At 38.1% G+C, this 17,725-nt stretch overlaps 1 protein-coding gene across 2 annotated transcripts; it reads left to right on the top strand.

Annotated features, from left to right (window-relative positions):
* Positions 1-570: 570 nt before the first annotated feature.
* Positions 571-16,614, top strand: LOC306878920 (protein OS-9-like). Of its 2 annotated transcripts, none has more exons than XM_079431525.1 (15): positions 571-781; positions 1,067-1,243; positions 1,371-1,434; positions 4,469-4,545; positions 5,325-5,423; positions 6,412-6,613; positions 10,049-10,210; positions 10,605-10,714; positions 10,841-10,883; positions 11,013-11,104; positions 11,354-11,590; positions 11,677-11,911; positions 12,813-13,025; positions 13,670-13,779; positions 14,859-16,614. In XM_079431525.1, the coding sequence occupies exons 1-15, from the start codon at positions 632-634 to the stop codon at positions 14,994-14,996; spliced, it is 2,109 nt and encodes a 702-aa protein (XP_079287651.1). In that variant the 5' UTR covers positions 571-631; the 3' UTR covers positions 14,997-16,614. The 2 variants fall into 2 exon arrangements, with proteins under 2 accessions (XP_079287651.1, XP_079287652.1); XM_079431526.1 differs by having other exon boundaries at positions 579-781; positions 12,876-13,025; positions 14,859-16,585.
* The last annotated feature ends 1,111 nt before the right edge of the window (positions 16,615-17,725 follow it).

The following is a 17,725-nucleotide window of genomic DNA, read 5'->3' as shown; positions in this document are numbered from 1 at the left end:
AAAGGTACCGAGATGCAGCTTTTAGCTTTGTACCTTTTTTTCTGAGAGTGCACTTTAAAGACAGAATTCTTGAAATAACTGAACTATTAAAATCTAAACCAAAATTATGACTTTGGAGAAATCTCAACATTGCATAAACCTCCTGCTATCTGTGTTTGTTTACTTTTGCTGAGACTTACATTGTTTATTTTCTCCATATAGCCTAACTTATTTATTAAAATGACAATGTAACTTTGAGTAAAAGAAAGATGGATAATGGATAGGATAATTACAACGAGACACTATTTATCTTTAATATAATAGCAGTTTATTTTCATTTTTAACTTCAGTGTTGTGCGACTGTGCGTTTTCGGTTTTCACTTGTTCCATAGCGACACCATGAGTCCGAGAAGTAACATTACATTGATTTGCAAATACTCGGCGGGTCCAATAGAACTCATTTTCGTGGCTAGTGGGTGGCTCTTACTGCACGTGATCCAATCAATGCACGTTCTAAACTTGACTGACGTTGATATTATCCAATCACCTGTCAGCTTTTAACAACGTTGCCCAATCCCCGTTCCTTGGCGCACATTGACACGCACCAAATAACAAATCATTTGACAACGCTAGTTTACGATATGAGAGAACTATGGCTTCCTCCTTGATTAAGTGGTTAAGAGGATTATATGTTTTTTTCTTAATATGTCTCCTGTCTGTCTTTGGTTTTTTGAATTTAGAGGAATTAAATGAAATGAAATATGGAATACAGATTCTGCCCGATCCTGTTATTATGGGACAGGTAAGGTTGTTTTGGCTAGAGAGTTAGCTAGGGATGTTATTTGCTACAGACAGCTGTTAGCTTTGTGCACAGCTTGACGTATCAGACATTAAAAATTGTTTGCCTATGTGACATTTTCCTATTAAGTGTCTGCTACTCCAATACAGAATAGCAGAAGTTTGGTAAAAAAAATCAGTATGGTAAAGTTAGCAATGTGGTGTAAACTGTATCGCCACATTTACCTGGTTTTCCTTTTCTAATTAATTTTCTCTGTGTCTGTCATCTTTTTTCTGTTCCTGCTTTCAGATGGAAGATGTGATGTTGGTCTCTAACAAATACAAGCAGCTGTATGAGTGTCGTTTGCCAGCTCAGGCAGTGCGTTTCCATCAGGACCCGGTATTAGAATCTGATGTTCAAGGCTACAGTGGCCCAGGAGTCCCTGATCTCCTCAAGCCCATGCAAACTGCACCATGCCTCGTTAAGGTTGACATCACATGTTTCTGTGGATAATGAAATTATTGCAATTTGCCTAGTCTTTTTACGTGATTTGCAGGTAATGAATTACATGTCACCGTGGTATAAAACATGTTTATTTTTATTCTGTTCATAGACCAAAGACTGGTGGACTTATGAGTTCTGCTATGGCCAGCACATCAGGCAATACCACTTAGAAGGTGTGTTAAATCATTAATGTCATGTGTCTTTATTAAAAAATTATGTCTAAATTATGTTTTACCATGTCTAATAGAGTTGTAGTATAGAATTATAATTCAGATCAGCTTTATTGGCCAGGTATGTTTACACATACGAGGAATTTGTTATAGTGACAGAAGCTCCACAGTGCAACAGAAAGACAGCAACAGGACAGGACACAGATAATAAAATAATAATATACAAATAGGCAATGTACAAAATAGCAAAAACGCAATATATAATATAGATAATTATGTGTGTACAGGTCTGATATGTGCAAATCTGAAATGAAAAAATAAGTATGTGTGGTGAATAAATAATGTATAATAGAGTTGTGTTCCACGTTTAGTGTCAAGTGTTCATGAGTTGGATTGCCTGAGGGAAGAAACTGTTTCTGCGTCTGGTCGTTCTGGTGCTCAGGGCTCTGTAGCGTCGACCAGACGGTAACAATTCAAAGGTTTTGCCAGCCCTTTTGCTCACTCTGGATAAGTACAGTTCTTGGAGAGTGGGGAGGGTTGTACCAATGATTCGCTTAGCAGTCCGGACTACTCTCTGTAGTCTTCTGAGGTCAGATTTGGTAGCTGAGCTGAACCAGACAGTTATTGAAGAGCAGAGGACAGATTCAATGATGGCAGAGTAGAATTGTTTCAGCAGGTCCTGTGGCAAGTTGAACTTCCTCAGCTGGCGAAGGAAGTACAACCTCTGCTGGGCCTTTTTCACAATGGAGTCAATGTGATTGTCCCACTTCAGGTCCTGAGAAATTGTGGTGCCCAGGAATCTGAATGACTCCACTGCAGTCACAGTGCTGTTCATGATGGTGAGTGGGGGGAGAGCAGGGGGGTTTCTCCTGTTGTCCACGATCATCTCCACAGTTTTGAGCGTGTTAAGCTCCAGGTTGTTAAGACTGCACCAGATGGTGCAGGTGCTGGATGAGAATTTTCCCAGCCTCACTTGCTGCTGCCTGTCTGTCAGGAAGCTGGTGATCCACTGACAGATGGAGGTGGGGATGGAGAGCTGTGTCAGTTTATTCTGAAGGGTGTCTGGGATGATGGTGTTAAAAGCAGAGCTGAAGTCTACGAGCAGGATTCTCGCATAAGTCCCTGGTCTGTCCAGATGCTGCAGGATGAAGTGCAGTCCCATGTTGACTGCATCATCCACAGACCTGTTTGCTCTGTAGGCAAATTGCAGGGGGTCCAGTAAGGGTCCAGTGGAGGCCTTCAGATAAGTCTTTCAAATAATTTCATGGCCACAGACGTTAGAGCCACAGGTCTGTAGTCATTAAGGCCAGTAATTTTGGGTTTCTTTGGGATGGGGATGATGGTGGAGCATTTGAAGCATAAGGGGACTTTGCACAGCTCCAGTGATCTGTTGAAGATCTGTGTGAAGATGGGGGCCAGCTGGTTAGCACAGATTTTTAGGCAGGCTGGTGACACACCGTCTGGGCCTGGTGCTTTCGTTCTTTTGTTCTTTCTGAAGACCTGGTACACGTCATCTTCACTGATCTGAATTGTAGGTGTGGGGGAGAGGGGGGTTGCTGGAGGTGTGAATGGTTGTGTGGAGAGGTGTTCAGGGTGGGTGTGGGGTGTTTTTTCAAACCTGCTGTAGAACTCATTCAGGTCGTCTGCCAGTTGCTGATTCTCCAGAGTGCTGGGGGATGGTGTCTTGTAACTGGTGATATCTTTCATACCTTTCCACACTGAAGCAGAATCACTGGAAGAGAATTTGTTCCTTAGCTTGCCAGAATAATTCCTCTTTGCCACTCTGATCTCCTTTTCCAGTGTGTATTTGGCCTGTTTGTACAAGACTTTATCCCCCTTTCTGTAAGCATCTTCTTTGGCCTGACGGAGCTGTCTGAGTTTTGCAGTAAACCATGGTTTGTCGTTTTTGTAAGTTAGATGAGTCTTGGTAGGAATGTACATATCTTCACAGAAACCGATATAAGATGTTACAGTCTCTGTGAGCTCGTCCAGATCGATAGCAGTAGCTTCAAAAACAGTCCAATCAGTGAGAGAGAAACAGGCTTGTAAATCCTGCTCTGTTTCATTAGTCCATCTTTTAACAGTTCTTAATACAGGTTTTGCAGATTTAAGTTTCTGCCTGTAGGTTGGTATGAGATGAACCAAACAGTGATCAGAGAATCCTAAAGCTGCTCGTGGGACAGAGAGATATGCGTCCTTTATCGCTGTGTAACAGTGATCCAATATATCACTGTCTCTGGTGGGACATGTGATGTGCTGTCTGAATTTTGGCAGTTCGCGGAAGAGATTTGCTTTATTAAAGTCCCCGAGAATGATTAAAACAGAGTCCGGGTGTTTTTGTTCTGTGTCTGTGATCAGATTAGGGAGTTTCTGTAAAGCTGAGCTCACGTTCGCTTGCGGTGGAATATAGACACTCTGCTCTGATCAGCTGGAAGTTAGCCAGATGTAGCACGCTGTCCGGTATGTCACCATTCAGCCAGATTTCCGTGAAACGCAGAACAGCAGAGTTAGAAAAATCCTTGTTTGTCCGGGAGAGCAGAAGGAGTTCGTCTGTTTTGTTGGGTAGAGAGCAGAGATTCGCCAGATGGATGCTAGGCAACGCCGTTCTAAATCCGTGCTTCACAAGCGCGCCGGCTCGTTTCCCCCATCTGTGCGTCCTTAAGCGTTTGACCAGATCTACGGCTCCGCCAACAATAATGTCCAGCAAAACGTCCGAATAATCAAAATCCGATAATAGATTTTGTGGTGTGTTCTGCCGAATGTTCAGCAGGTCATCCCTGGTAAAACTGATCATGTTTGAGAAACAAAAAAAAAGAAAAACAAAAACAGTACAAACACTGAAGAGCAAAGCACTGTGACTGCCATCAGCGGTGCCATCTTAGATGTGGTGTGATGCTAGGTATACCCTTGAGATTTTTAATGGTAAAAAAAAAAATGGATTTAGGAGTTTAAGTTTTGCAGGATAATGTGTAGTCTGTAATGTGTATTCACACTATTCAAGGTTTTTAAAAATATATTCCACGTCTGTGATTTATAGATTCTGAGATCAAGGGAGATGTGCTCTTCTTGGGATATTATGATTCAGAGTTTGACTGGACCAATGAAAGTGCAAAGGTAATGCCAAACGTTACTGTGCTTAATTTTATCTATTTTTATTTGTTGTATGTTAAAGTAGGCACACCGCAGCTCCAGAGATAGAAAACATATTTATTTATGTTCTCACCACAGGTGACGTTTCGAGCTTAGATGCTCTTCTTCAGACATGAATGACAAAAAACGTCACTCGAAACGTCACCTGTGGTGAGAACATAAATATTTTTTTCTATCACTGGAACTGTGGTGTGCCTACTTTGATTTTTTGGTTCAAATTTGGTGGAGCACCCACATTGAGCTTTTTGCCTACTGGATGTGTGCATTTGGACTGTTTTTTATTTGTTGCATGTTATTAATTTTTTGATAGTTACAGAAAATAGAGAGAATTCCATTTAAAAAAGTCGTGACGTATTGTCAAGTATGGTGTCCCATACTCGAAATTGGTGCTCTGCGTTTAACCCATCCAAGTGCACACACACAGCAGTGAGTAGTGAACAAATCCACACACACACACACACACACCGTGAACACACACCCGGAGCAGTGGGCAGCCATGCTGCAGCGCCCGGGGAGCAATTGGGGGTTCGGTGCCTTGCTCAAGGGCACCTCAGTTGTGGTATTGATAGTATACATATTTATAGCAGATAGTCAATATAAGTAATACAGGGTGCAATATTATGAACATGCTAATGCACATTTTCAGAAGTATATTATTTGCACACCATCTTTGTATTTATCTTCTGTATATTTTGGTATTTGATTAATATGATTGTATGACATTTTTTTCTATTTTGTTTTAGGCATCTAAACAGCATAAGCTGAAGAGGTATCATAGTCAGTCATATATCAATGGCTCTAAATGTGACTTGAACGGGAATCCCAGAGAGACAGAAGTCAGAGTAAGATTGCACACACACACACACACACACACACACGCACACATATATATATATATATATATATATATATATATATATATATATATATATATATATATATATATATATATATATATATATATATATACATACATACATACATACATACATACATACATACATACTAGGGGTGTAACGGTACACAAATATGACGGTTCGGTACATACCTCGGTTTTAACGTCACTGTTTGGTATGATTTCGGTACAGCAGGGGGAAAAACTAAACATTATTATTATTTTTTTTTTATATATATATAAACAGTGGTTTACTAAAGAAGTTGCTCTTTCTTTAAATACATTGTTATAGTTTAAATTTTCTTAGTGATAAAAATCTACCTCAGCTTATGCTTAAAACTATAGGGAGCCCTTTTACATTATACATTAAATAATTTAAATATGATTATTTTTACAATTAAGCCTAACAACTTAACCCAGACTTAAATTTAATTATTTATTTTGAAATAGATGATAAATATGATTAAAATTAATCTTTGCCACCACAAGAATAAATTAAATTTTAAAATATTAAAAAAAGAATTGTTTTAAAATGAAATAATATTTCACAATATTACGTTTTTTTTCTGTATAATGCAGTCTTTAGCATAAGAGACTTCTTTCAAAAACATAAAAACAAATTGAACTTTTGAACAGTAGTTTACAACAACATACTTTGCTCTGTGTATGAATGAGAACAAATCACTGCAGTCATCTATTAGAAAGTCATCCCAGCCGAGTTGAAGCTGTTCGGGAGGGTCAAAGTAGTTTTGAAATTAAATGTTAAAAAGCCCTGAGTGTCCATGAAGTGTAGGTCAAAAGTCATGTGAAAATGTGTTTTATGACTGAAACAAAATTTCATTTTTGGCATCGAGTTACTGCTATGCTATCTCATTTGAATCCAGTAGCAATGATAATCAAAAATAATGTTTTTTTTTTGTTTGTTTTTTCAACAGTTTGTGTGTGAGGAAGGCTCTAGTGACTATATCGCAAGGGTAGATGAACCTCAGTCCTGCCGCTACGTCTTAACAGTACACACCTTTCGTACATGCCAGCATCCCCTCCTTCGCCCACCTTCTACTGCCAAGCCACAAGGCATTGTTTGCCAACCTGCTCTCAGTACCCAGCAGTATATGGACTATGTCAAGGCTCAAGTCTGTAAGTACGAGAGGTTCTGTTTTTTCCCTCCATCAGGGCTTTGTCATTTAGTGAAAAAAATATTGGGCAATATATCAAATACGCCTAATATGTTTGCAATGATTTTTCTAATAATACGCAATTAAGCAATGTTGTGAATGTCACAATTTTACTTTTTATTTGCCTTTTTAAGAGCATTTCATATGACTGGTTTAGGGCTGCAACTAACAATTATTTTGATAATTGATTAGTTGGCCGATTATTTTTTCCGATTAATCGGAATAAAAAAAGCCCAATTTTTGTTTTTGACAAAAAACACTTCCACATTTTGCCCAGTGTCCTTCAAACAAACATGCCAACTGAATACTATGAAAACATACAGTGCTTATTAACAATTTATTAGACCACCTGTCATAATAAAGAGAAAACACAAATATTTATATTTTTATATTTAAAAATGTTATATAAAAATGTTATTTATTGGAAAAATAACAAACAAACAACTAAATAGCATTTATTCACATAATAACAAAAAGGGCCTCCTATGTCTTTTATAACAGCTTGCATTCTTGCTGGTATTATTTATGTACTTTTTGACTGTAATTCTGTATCTGAAAAAGAAAAAAACCCACACTATAAAGCGCTTTACTTTTTTTTTCTGCTTTTCTTTCTTAGATAACAGTAATAATTATAGCATTAGAAATGGCCTACTGTTACTAAAGAGCTTATGCATATTGAAGGACTAACCAATAGAGAAAGCTAAAAAAAATGATTTTGGTAATCACCAGTATAGAGCAGCAGTGGCACAAACCTTATATAATTTGTTTAAAATCTTACATAAATTTGTTTGAATACATTTGCTAAGCACTGTATATAGGCTAGTGAATATAGCCTAGTTTAGTCGTCTTCACTGTCATTTCTTTATCCTTTAAAAGGCGCCTATGAAGCGTCTAATATTTATATTCAGACAATTACACGCAGTTATCCCTATTACAGTCCCTACTCATAAAATACGTGCACTACATGTTGACGTTTAAAGCTTAATTTAATGTACTACAACAACAGATATTTCAGCACAATGAATGTTTTTGCGCTGAGTATTAATTGTCTCCCTCTGTGTTCCATCTGAGATGAGTGCATGCGTCAACGCTCATTCAGTAAAAAAATGAAAGATTAACACAGACTGTCAGGACAGGCCTTTACGCAAAAATTGGAATGCTTGCGTGATTATGTGACCTTTACAGATAAGGATATGACCGTAAACTCAAAGTTTTTGCGCTGAGGACGCACATACATCTATTAAGCCGCATGACAGGGCAAGCCATTACGCGAATGCATTATGTTAGCTTAAATCTTAAAATAAAGAATTCTCATGTTTTGGGCAGCTGGGATTCTCCCGCAGCATCTGATTCGGTTTGCTCCACTATTTTTAGATGCATTTTGTCCATAGAAATGCATTATTCAGTGCTGTAATTTGACATGGCCGGCTGAAGTTGGATGTGGGCAAACCCGACTAATCGATAATGAGAATCGTTGTCGATGATTTTCATCATCGATAATAATCGATTTTATCGATCAGTTGTTGCAGCCCTAGACTGGTTACACAATCCTTCCTTGTTGTGCTGCGTAACTTTTTTCAAAACACACTATGTATATCTACTATATATAGGTAGGCTCTCTCTCTCTCCTCATTGTGCCAATTTGCTTAGACTCTAGATTCAGATTTAAAAGACCTTCAGAAGATTAATCAGAGTTTAGAAGACGTTTGATTTTTGACCATTGGGGCTGTCAATCTATTAAAATTGTTTACCTATTTAATTACATGATGTGTTGATTAATTCATCTAATTAATCACATATTAATCACACATCTAATTTGGCTGAGAAATTACCAACAAAATATCATTTAAAGCCATTATTGTGTTACACGAGAAAAGCATGAAATAGATATTACAAAAAGAAGCTTTAGCAAGAAATGTTTCTCTTTTTTTTATTTTATTTTCATTTTTTATTTCTGGGTGAACTGTCCCTTTAATTATTTTTTTATTGATATGGATTTTTTATTTTCACATTTTTATTAATGTGTAAATATTAAATTATTTTTTAATGAAATTATACTCTAGCTAAGAAACTAAAACTGCCAGTAGGTGGCAGTAAATGTCATGGAGTCATTTGTTCATTCATTAAATTCATTCAAATGGCTGATTCATTCAGGATTTAAGTAAATGGCTCTCTTTGGCTGCATCCGAAAACTTATGCAGCTTACTTGCTGCTTCGATGCCTTATGAGGCATTGACTTTGCAGGCAGCATTTTTGCACGAAGGCACCTCATGAAACTGATTCTGGGCAGCCTTCTGAGGCAGCGTAACGGTTTAATGATCTATAACAAAATATAACGAGTTTTAGTGATAACTAAACAAATGTTTAATTACCATAATACTGATTTCTCGCTAGAAATAACATCAAAAGTGCAAAAAGTTAGTCAGAAATATACATTTACACCCAAACTGACCACCGAACACAACTTTCAGTATCCATCTTTATACTTTTAGCTCAACCATCACACAATGGAACGCACAGGATTGTGGGATACCAAAGGCAGCGAAGGATACATCTATGTTGCCTTCAATAATCGATCAGATGAAGGTATCTTATGAGACAGGAAGTGAAGCTAACTTGGAATGCGTCCTCCGAAGGCAGTATTTTTCAGTTTTCAGATACAGCCTTTAAGAATGGGCCATGGAATCATTAGTTCACCTGATTCGTTCAAAACACGGATTCATTCAGAAATGATGCTTGGAGAAGCACAAAGGTTCTGCTGTGGCTTTAAAAAGATAATATTTGCTTTGGCAAAACTGAGCAAAAACAGACAATATTGTGTCTAAAATATAACACAATATTAAGTTCTTATGATCTTTTATCTTATCACGTTATTTTTTCCAGAACTAATTGTAACAGTTCATAGAATGGGAAGGAGGAGGCGGGAACAGGCAAACATTTAAACAAGTTTAATAATAAAAAGAAAACAAACACAAAAGTAAAGCGGCAGCCCCTCACAGACGACTGCCGCACACACAATAAAGTCCAGGCGTGGTCCTCTCTCGTCTTGCACTGTCGTCGCTCCTTTTATCCTTCCGGAGCTCCTCCGTGGTACTCGAGACCGGTGAGTGGTGCAGGTGTCCCTCATTATCATTAACTCCACCGGCCTCGCTCCGTTCCCACGGCTCTCTGCCCTGCCCCACTCCTCACACTAATTAATTAGATTGAAAGCTCTATCATTACACTATTCATGGAAAATGTCCCCACTGCGCAAGTGATGTTCTTTTAGATGAGCTCTCCAGAGATGCAGTCAGCCTACATTTAATCTCATTCTGTTCTCTAATTGATGCATTATTTTTAGCTCATTGACATTTCTCTTTCTTTCTATCTCTCTCTCTCCTTCTTTCTCTGTACTCAGCTGACACTAAACGTAAAGTGGAGCAGATCTCAGAGGAGCTCAAGAACCTGGATGAAATTCTGTCCAAGGATGACAAGAACAAAGGATTGCAGAACGACAAATCAGATGAGAACCCCGCAGTCCGTTCAGATGACCCTCCACTTTCAGAGTTAGAAACAAAAGGTTAGTATGCAGTGATTTGATTTGTTTATCCAACCACAATCTCTCTGAATCCCTAGCCTAAATCATGCAGTTACAAATTAATACATTGGGTGGCGCTGTGTAAATGTGACATTGGGGTGGTGAGAAGTGATGTCATGCTCTTTCAGGTCTTGTTTGTACTAAAATTATTACAATGTTTATTTGCAGATCCTCAATTTTAATCAAACATAGTTAATGTGAATACTTGTTTGTGCATATTTATATATGTAATATTAACATTACTGTTCATTTATATTACACACATTTGTATTTTCTCCAGGTTAGTCTTTTTTTGTCTTGGTTTTTCTTTATTTTTTTTAGATTTGCAGCTTTCAAACAGTATGGCATTTGTGTGTGCATGATTGTGTGTTAACAGAGGGTGAAGTAGCTGAGGTGGGCTCAGTGAGTGAAGAGCCTGAGGACAAGGACTTCTGGGACGGAGTTACCAAACCAGCAAGCACAGAGTCGAGCACACCTGACTCAGAGGTATAGCATCATTTAAACCACATCTTCAGTCTGTGATATAAACCATATTTCTATTGCCTTTACGCTTGTTTAATGAATCTTTTGAGGGGGCACTGATCATAACCATGGTTTACAACTGTTTTACAGAACCCTCAGGAGCCTCAGGACAGCCAATTACATGAAAATGACAGTAAGACAATTAATCAAAGTTTAAATAAACCTTAAGTCTATTTACGATTATAGCATCAATCAAGTTGTCCTAAATTAAAGCAGTGCACTTTGTTCATTTTTTCGTGTTCATCTTTCTTTTTCTCTTTAGTATTTGGAGAGGAAAAATTTAATTTTAAAATCATCACAGATCCTGCAGACCTCATGAAATTTGTACAACATCTCAGAGAGAGCAACCAGAAAGTAAGTATTTTGAGTCTGTGCACAGGCTTTGACTGAAGCTGATTTGTCAGCAACATCTTGTTGTCTGGAGAATATTGGCAAAAAACTTGGCAAAAATTACAAAATCACCTATGGTCATTGCATAATGTCTTGCAGCTTTTCAGAATATCCTGCCATAAAGTGTTTCGAAGACACCGTGTCAAGTAAAAAGCCTCTCACCCATTGAAAACATGTATCGATTGACCATTAATTTATGTGTTCTATGTTCAGAACAGGAAAGCCGAGCTGGAAAAAGAGAGCCAGCAGTCATCTCCGAAGGAGGAGGAGGACAAAAGAGAGGAGAGGGCAGCAGGAAGGGAGGTGGAGGAAGAGGTAGAGGAAGGGGATGAGGATGAAAGATTGCTGCAGGAGTTTGAGGATGAGATGGCAGATCTGTCCGTTCCCTCCTCCAAGATAGAAGAGATAAAAGAAGAGATGCAGAAAGAGTTCGACAACATCATAGAGGAAGTATGAGTTATTACTGTTACAGCCTGCTCATGTAAAAATCAGCCAGAAGACTTGGCAGTGAATATAGTCTGTGTTTTATCTCCCAGGCTCAGCAGGAGTTAGAGAACGAAGGTCTTAAGGGCGAGTTTGATCGCACTCAGGCTACGCAAACTCTAGAGAACACACTAGGGAAACTTCTGGACCGTCTTGAAGACAAGACCGGACATGAGAGTGAACCAGAAACAGAAAAAAATACAGACATGCATAAAAACACTCACTCACAGCATAAGACAGAGGGAGGCCCCTCTCCTGGCAGCCCAAACCTGGTTCCCAAAACACCAGGTAAATATACAGAATGGATGCTGAGTGAACAGGTGCATGAATGAACAGATGGCAGAATGAATGGCTCATTAAATTGCTTGTAACTTCCGTCTTTGCACCCCAGGCATTCACAGAACCTGCTTCTGAGCATATTATACTATACATATATAGTATAAATGTTTATAAATGTGTGTATGATGGATATATATGCATTATACAGTGGCCCTAAAAAGTAATAATCTGAAAACAAATTATGTTAGACCTTTTCACTCCATTTTAAACTTGAACTGCTCCCAAAGAAAAATAATTGGCTGCAAATATTTTAATCTTAATTTTTAATGATAACATTACTGTACAAAAATTCAAAATTTGTAAGATAAAAAAAAAAAATCTTTTTGAAGGAAATATTTTATGCTCACCAAGGCTAAATGTATTTGATAAAATACAGTAAAACAGTAGTGTTATGAAATATAATTTAAAAACTTTGTTTTCTATTATAATATATTCTTAAATATATTTTACACCTGTGATGGGAAAAGCCATTACTCCAGTTTTCAGTCTCACAGATCCGATTTGGTTCTCAAGAAACATTTCTAATTATTTTCAATGTTGAAAACTGTTTAACATATTTGAAATTATTTATTTTTTTTATGGTCACTTTTGACAGTTGAATATATCCTTGCGTTAAAAAAAACTGACACCAACCTTTTGAATGCTTGCATGGTCCAAATACTTTGTGGGCCCACTGTATACTTTATCTGTATACTAAATCATTGTCACCACTAACACTTATACTACACAGTGTCATACTGTTGTCCCATTTATGTTGTTAGAGAGAGACTATAATACATAAAATAGGGAGGGGGAATTTTCCGCCGTCTCTGCGGTAACCTCCCCTTCCCTCTGTCTCTCATCACTCAAGCCCAAGCGGGCAGCAGTGGCGAGCAGGTAAAAGTCAGGGTGACTAAGTATAAGGTGGGCGGAGGTGTGGCTGCAGGAGCGGTTACCGGGGGCAACGATGATGATGATGAGGGGGGTGTGAAGGTGAAGGAACTGGGCGAGGGCGACCCCCAGTGGCAGCAGATTCAGGAAGTGGTCAAAGAGCAGCTAGAGAGAGCCGGCATCAAGGCCGAAGGTAGGCCAGAACACACTAACACACACAACTAAGTATTCTTATTTCCCTGTGTGTGTGTCTTTGTGAGTGGAACGAAGACTTTATCTTTCATCCTGAGATCTTGAACTATTCTTCTGCCTGGGCTTTGCTCTGAGTAACTTATTTCCTCACATAAGCAACTTTTCTTCACTTTGGCTCTATTCCACTAAAACACATTTAGATATACGTGCTTCACGATTCTTTTAGATGCCAGTGATTTTGTTTTTCCCTTGATGCTGGCTTGCGTGGCTGCAGAGAAAGGTGGAGGAGGTCTTTTTCAGCCTTAAGAATCGATTTGAAAGAAAACAACATTGTAGGATTTGTGCACTCACATTTGTCAGTAGAGGGTGGTTGCTGTTGCTCCAGGTTTTCTGGTTTTGGAGTAGAGATGATGTTTAAGCTAACAGAATGTGAAAATTTAGGAGTATCACAGCGTTTCGTTTGTCCTTCCAACATTCCACAGCCTTTATTACCATCTCTGCGTGCATCATTTCTGTCACGACTTATTTCTAATACCAACTGTGTGTATGGGAATGAAATAATAATTTTGTCTATTGTTAGATCAACAATATAGTTATGTTAACATACTTGGGTGACGACTAAGGATTTTTGGGCCTGTTTTTCAGGAAAGATTGAGGTGAAGATTTTAACCCGTAAAACCGCAGAGGAAGCAGGAGACCAGTGGCTCACTGAAGAGGATACAAAATCATTTAGAGAGCTTCTCATCAACCTTCTGGTATAAACCTACACACACAACTATACTTTAACATGTAAAAAGCAACGCCTACCTGCAAATTCACTAAAGCGGTCATATAGAATAAAATTTTCGTCATCTTTTGAGAGTTCATTGCACTATAAAAAAGTGAAGTGACCCATACTCGGAATTCGTGCCCATTTAACCCATCCAAAGTGCACACTCACACTTGGTGCCCAGGGAACAGTTCGGTGCCTTGCTCAAGGGCACCTCAGTCTTGGTATTGAGGGTGAAGAGAGCGCTGTACATTCACTCCCCCCACCTACAATTCCTGCCGGCCCGAGACTCGAACCCGCAACCTTTTGGATTACGAGTCCGACTCTCTAACCATTAGGCCACGACTTCCCACCTGTGGGAAAAATGTGACATGCTCACAATTACCCATCAGTGAGACCTCTTCAGTATTCCTAAACTTAGCCCACCTGGTCACAGTGAGGTACTAAAGAGAAAGCTTCATAGATACTATTATTTATCATGTGATCACATTTGTGACATTTCCGTGAAATTTGGTGGGTAAGAAGGTCCATGCAGTAAATTCAGGCAATCTTTTGTGCAGATTTCTATTTAAATGACTGAATATCGCCTGTGAAATTTCACACCTGACCACACCTTAACAGTTAATAATAACAGCGAGATGTGGGAAAGTTGGTCAAACCTTATGCTGTTTTTATCTGTGTTAGCACCTGAAACTTTGCATATTTTCTGAAGAATCACAATATTACAAACTGCAGATTTCAGTACGTATTGTTTTTTGAACCATGTAATACTTACTTTTACAGAATTTTATTCTGAATCCAACAGAAACTACCTATTATTCACAAATAAATATTAGAAGGTGGCATTTAAAGGCAAAGCGGTAGAGAAAAAGAGGAAATTACCTTATGACTATTTAAGATGCAAAAAATAGCTTTATTGTGAGTTTAATTAAAATGTGTGATGTGACCCTTATAATATAAACACCCTATATACGGTACATTTCAGTGTCTGTTAAGGAAAAATGTCCTCGTTTCTTACACTGATTCAACAGGTAAATAAATTGGTGTTTACTCTCTTGTGTGCAGACGGGAGGTACGGAAGAAGTGTATAAAGAGCAAAAGAGACAGCAAGAGTTGGAGAATAACTACAAATTTGTCTGGGGAGAAAAACAGGAAGAGAGCCAGTCCACAGGAAACAGTGATTCTGATGAAGCAGACTTTTGAGCCTTTTCCTCTTCTCTCAAGCACTGTTAACCTGAAGAAGGGCAGCAAGCGTTCTCTGAACTATAAGTTTATAGCATGGTCGTCTCATGCATCACAACCAAACTGCTCTCTCAGACCGTTTAAGTCATGTGAGCCCTGTGAAGGGTTCAGTCCACTGCCGTGAATTCTGATTATCCTGTATGAGCATCTGTGAGTGGTCTTGCTTGATTTAAATCTTGGATTTTCTAAAACAAATATACAAATACACACATTTCAGTTGTGTTGCGCTTTGTCTGTGTGCGACAGGATGTGACACATCTTTCTTCTCTCTTACATGCAGACAAAACATCAGTTAGCATGCATGTCAGAGTTTGTTTTGCAAAGACAGTCTGAAATAACATTTTCTCATCCTTGGACAATCATCGATTTTGTTTGTCTTGGTGGCTCTTGAATATCAGAAAATCTGGATTCAGTGGATGCCTTTGATATCCACAGTATGGCGGTAGAGCTTGACGATGCAAATTGAATGAAAGATTAGCTAGCCAATGTAATGCAAATAGAAGCAGTGTCCTGCCACTATTTTCTTCTGGCAAAAAATTCATATGTTTTGTTTTGCAAATATTGTTTGGCCACAGGTTCACAACTTTGGGAAATGTCTAAAGCTACTTTCTCCAACAAATCCTTAGCCTGACCTTGCCCAGCAAATAATTTAGTGTACTGCTTCAGTTTTTTGACAAGTTTGTTTGTTTGTGCAGACAGCCCAGTTATAAGATGCAAATTTAGTTTAAAACTAGGAGGAAAACTGTTGCCAAACATTTGGAATCTACTGCATTTAGCCAGTGCTTTCATGTCACCAGCAGACAAGGGCTCTTTTTGTTGAAAATGTTTTGAGTGATCATCGTACTTAAGTCAGTTGTAAATAATGTTGCTACAGCATTTGATTTGTTATAATTTGTGATCAATTAAGGCATACTTTCAGTTTCTATTTTCCAATGTAAGCACACTTACCGTTTTGTGAGGGATTGAGTGGTTAAATCTGCTGTAAGCAATTTATCGAGAAAAAAAAAGATACCACTGAAATATGTCTTGATGTCATCGCACTGTCTCTGTAAGAGCCCCTGTATTTGGAAAACAGTAAAATGAAGAAAAAGAATGATGGCTGCCCATGCGTGTTAGCCAATCAGAACCTGGTGGCATACATTTGGGGCGGGACTACTTGCTTGTCTAAACTGCGGAACGCTGGGTAACTTGGTCAAATTTTCAGTGGCTTAGAAAAATTGGTTACAGTAGCTATGGGTTTTCAAAGGTCACCACGAGATGTACGTTTTGGTACTTCTAAAGAAACTTTTCTCAGAAACCTGTTAAAAATGCTTTGCGTTGGAAAGATGACTGAACAAAAAGTACGATATGCTGTGGTCTACAATAAATATAATAATTCTTAGGTTTAAACAATTTTAAGGAGCCTTGAAGGTCTCACACATTTAAATTACAAGCTCACATCTTCTGAGCGTTGACAAAACGCCTTTTCATTCTCGTCACAATTTTATTGCTTGTGTAATATAAACAGCTAGTATATTCATATAAAAGTTAACATACAATCATTAAAGTACAAAATATACCCCTGTTTCTGACAGCTTTCAAATTAAAAGTTAGATTTGTTTTTTGTTCTAGTGAGATCCATGGAGTCGAGTAAATGACTATATCAGAGACCAATTTTAAAAGAAGGAATAATTTATTAAATAAAAGTGTAAAATTAATACTATAAAGTAATTATGAAAATTGTAATAGGAAATGTTTAAACATTATTTAGATCAATAATTTATAACAAGTGCAAAGTGTTCCAAAGTATTGTATCTAATAGATGAAGTAGGGAAAGTCAAAAGAGGCTTTTCTCGTGGGCCTCAGGCTCAACACGCCCCAAGTTCCACGTGAACCCAACCTGAAGCAGGAGGTATATCTGTGGATTGCAAGAAAAGCAGAAGAAGGGAGAAGTAGTAGTAAAGAGTAAAGAAGTAAAGGAAAGTGTAAAAAAAAAAAAAAAAAAAAAAGAAGAATCAGAGTAGGTTCAAGGAATATTCAGGAAACGTACATCCTCCCAAATTGGTGTTTGTCTAAAAATTGGAGTTGTAATAAGCTGAATTTTTCAGACCACATTGCTAAAACGGCCCGGTCCTGCAGATTTGCTTTATACAACATTAGGAAGATCAGGCCCTTTCTTTCGGGAACATGCAAAACAACTTGTTCTTGTTCTGTCCAGACTGGACTATTGCAATGCTCTCTTGGCAGGTCTTCCTGCCAGTTCTATCAAACCTTTACAATTAATCCAAAATGGCGTTGCAAGATTAATCTTTAATGAGCCGAAAAGAATGCACCGTCACACCTCTGTTTCTCAATTTGCACTGGCTACCAATAGCTGCTCGCATAAAATTCAAGGCATTAATGTTTGCCTACAATACTGGCTCTGCACCCCTTTACCTAAATTCACTACTTCAGACCTATGTGCCTCTAGAAGCTTGCGTTCTCCAAGTGAACGGCACAATAATGTACCATCCCAAAGAGATTATTTATTTATTATTAATTATTATTCTATCTACTTGTTTTCTTTATTTATATATATATATATATAAAACATTAGCTACGTGTACCAAGTACACCCAAATAGAGTTATGTTGTATCAACTACAGGTCAGGTTAGGCTAGATCATTGTGACCAGTCAAATGTTGCGGTTAAAAATAGATGTGTGGTTAGAC

Source organism: Barbus barbus, assembly GCF_936440315.1.
Source record: "Barbus barbus genome assembly, chromosome: 13".
NCBI classification, from domain to species: domain Eukaryota; kingdom Metazoa; phylum Chordata; class Actinopteri; order Cypriniformes; family Cyprinidae; genus Barbus; species Barbus barbus.
Note: the sequence above shows the minus strand (reverse complement) of the source record. Positions and strands in the feature narration are given on the sequence as shown.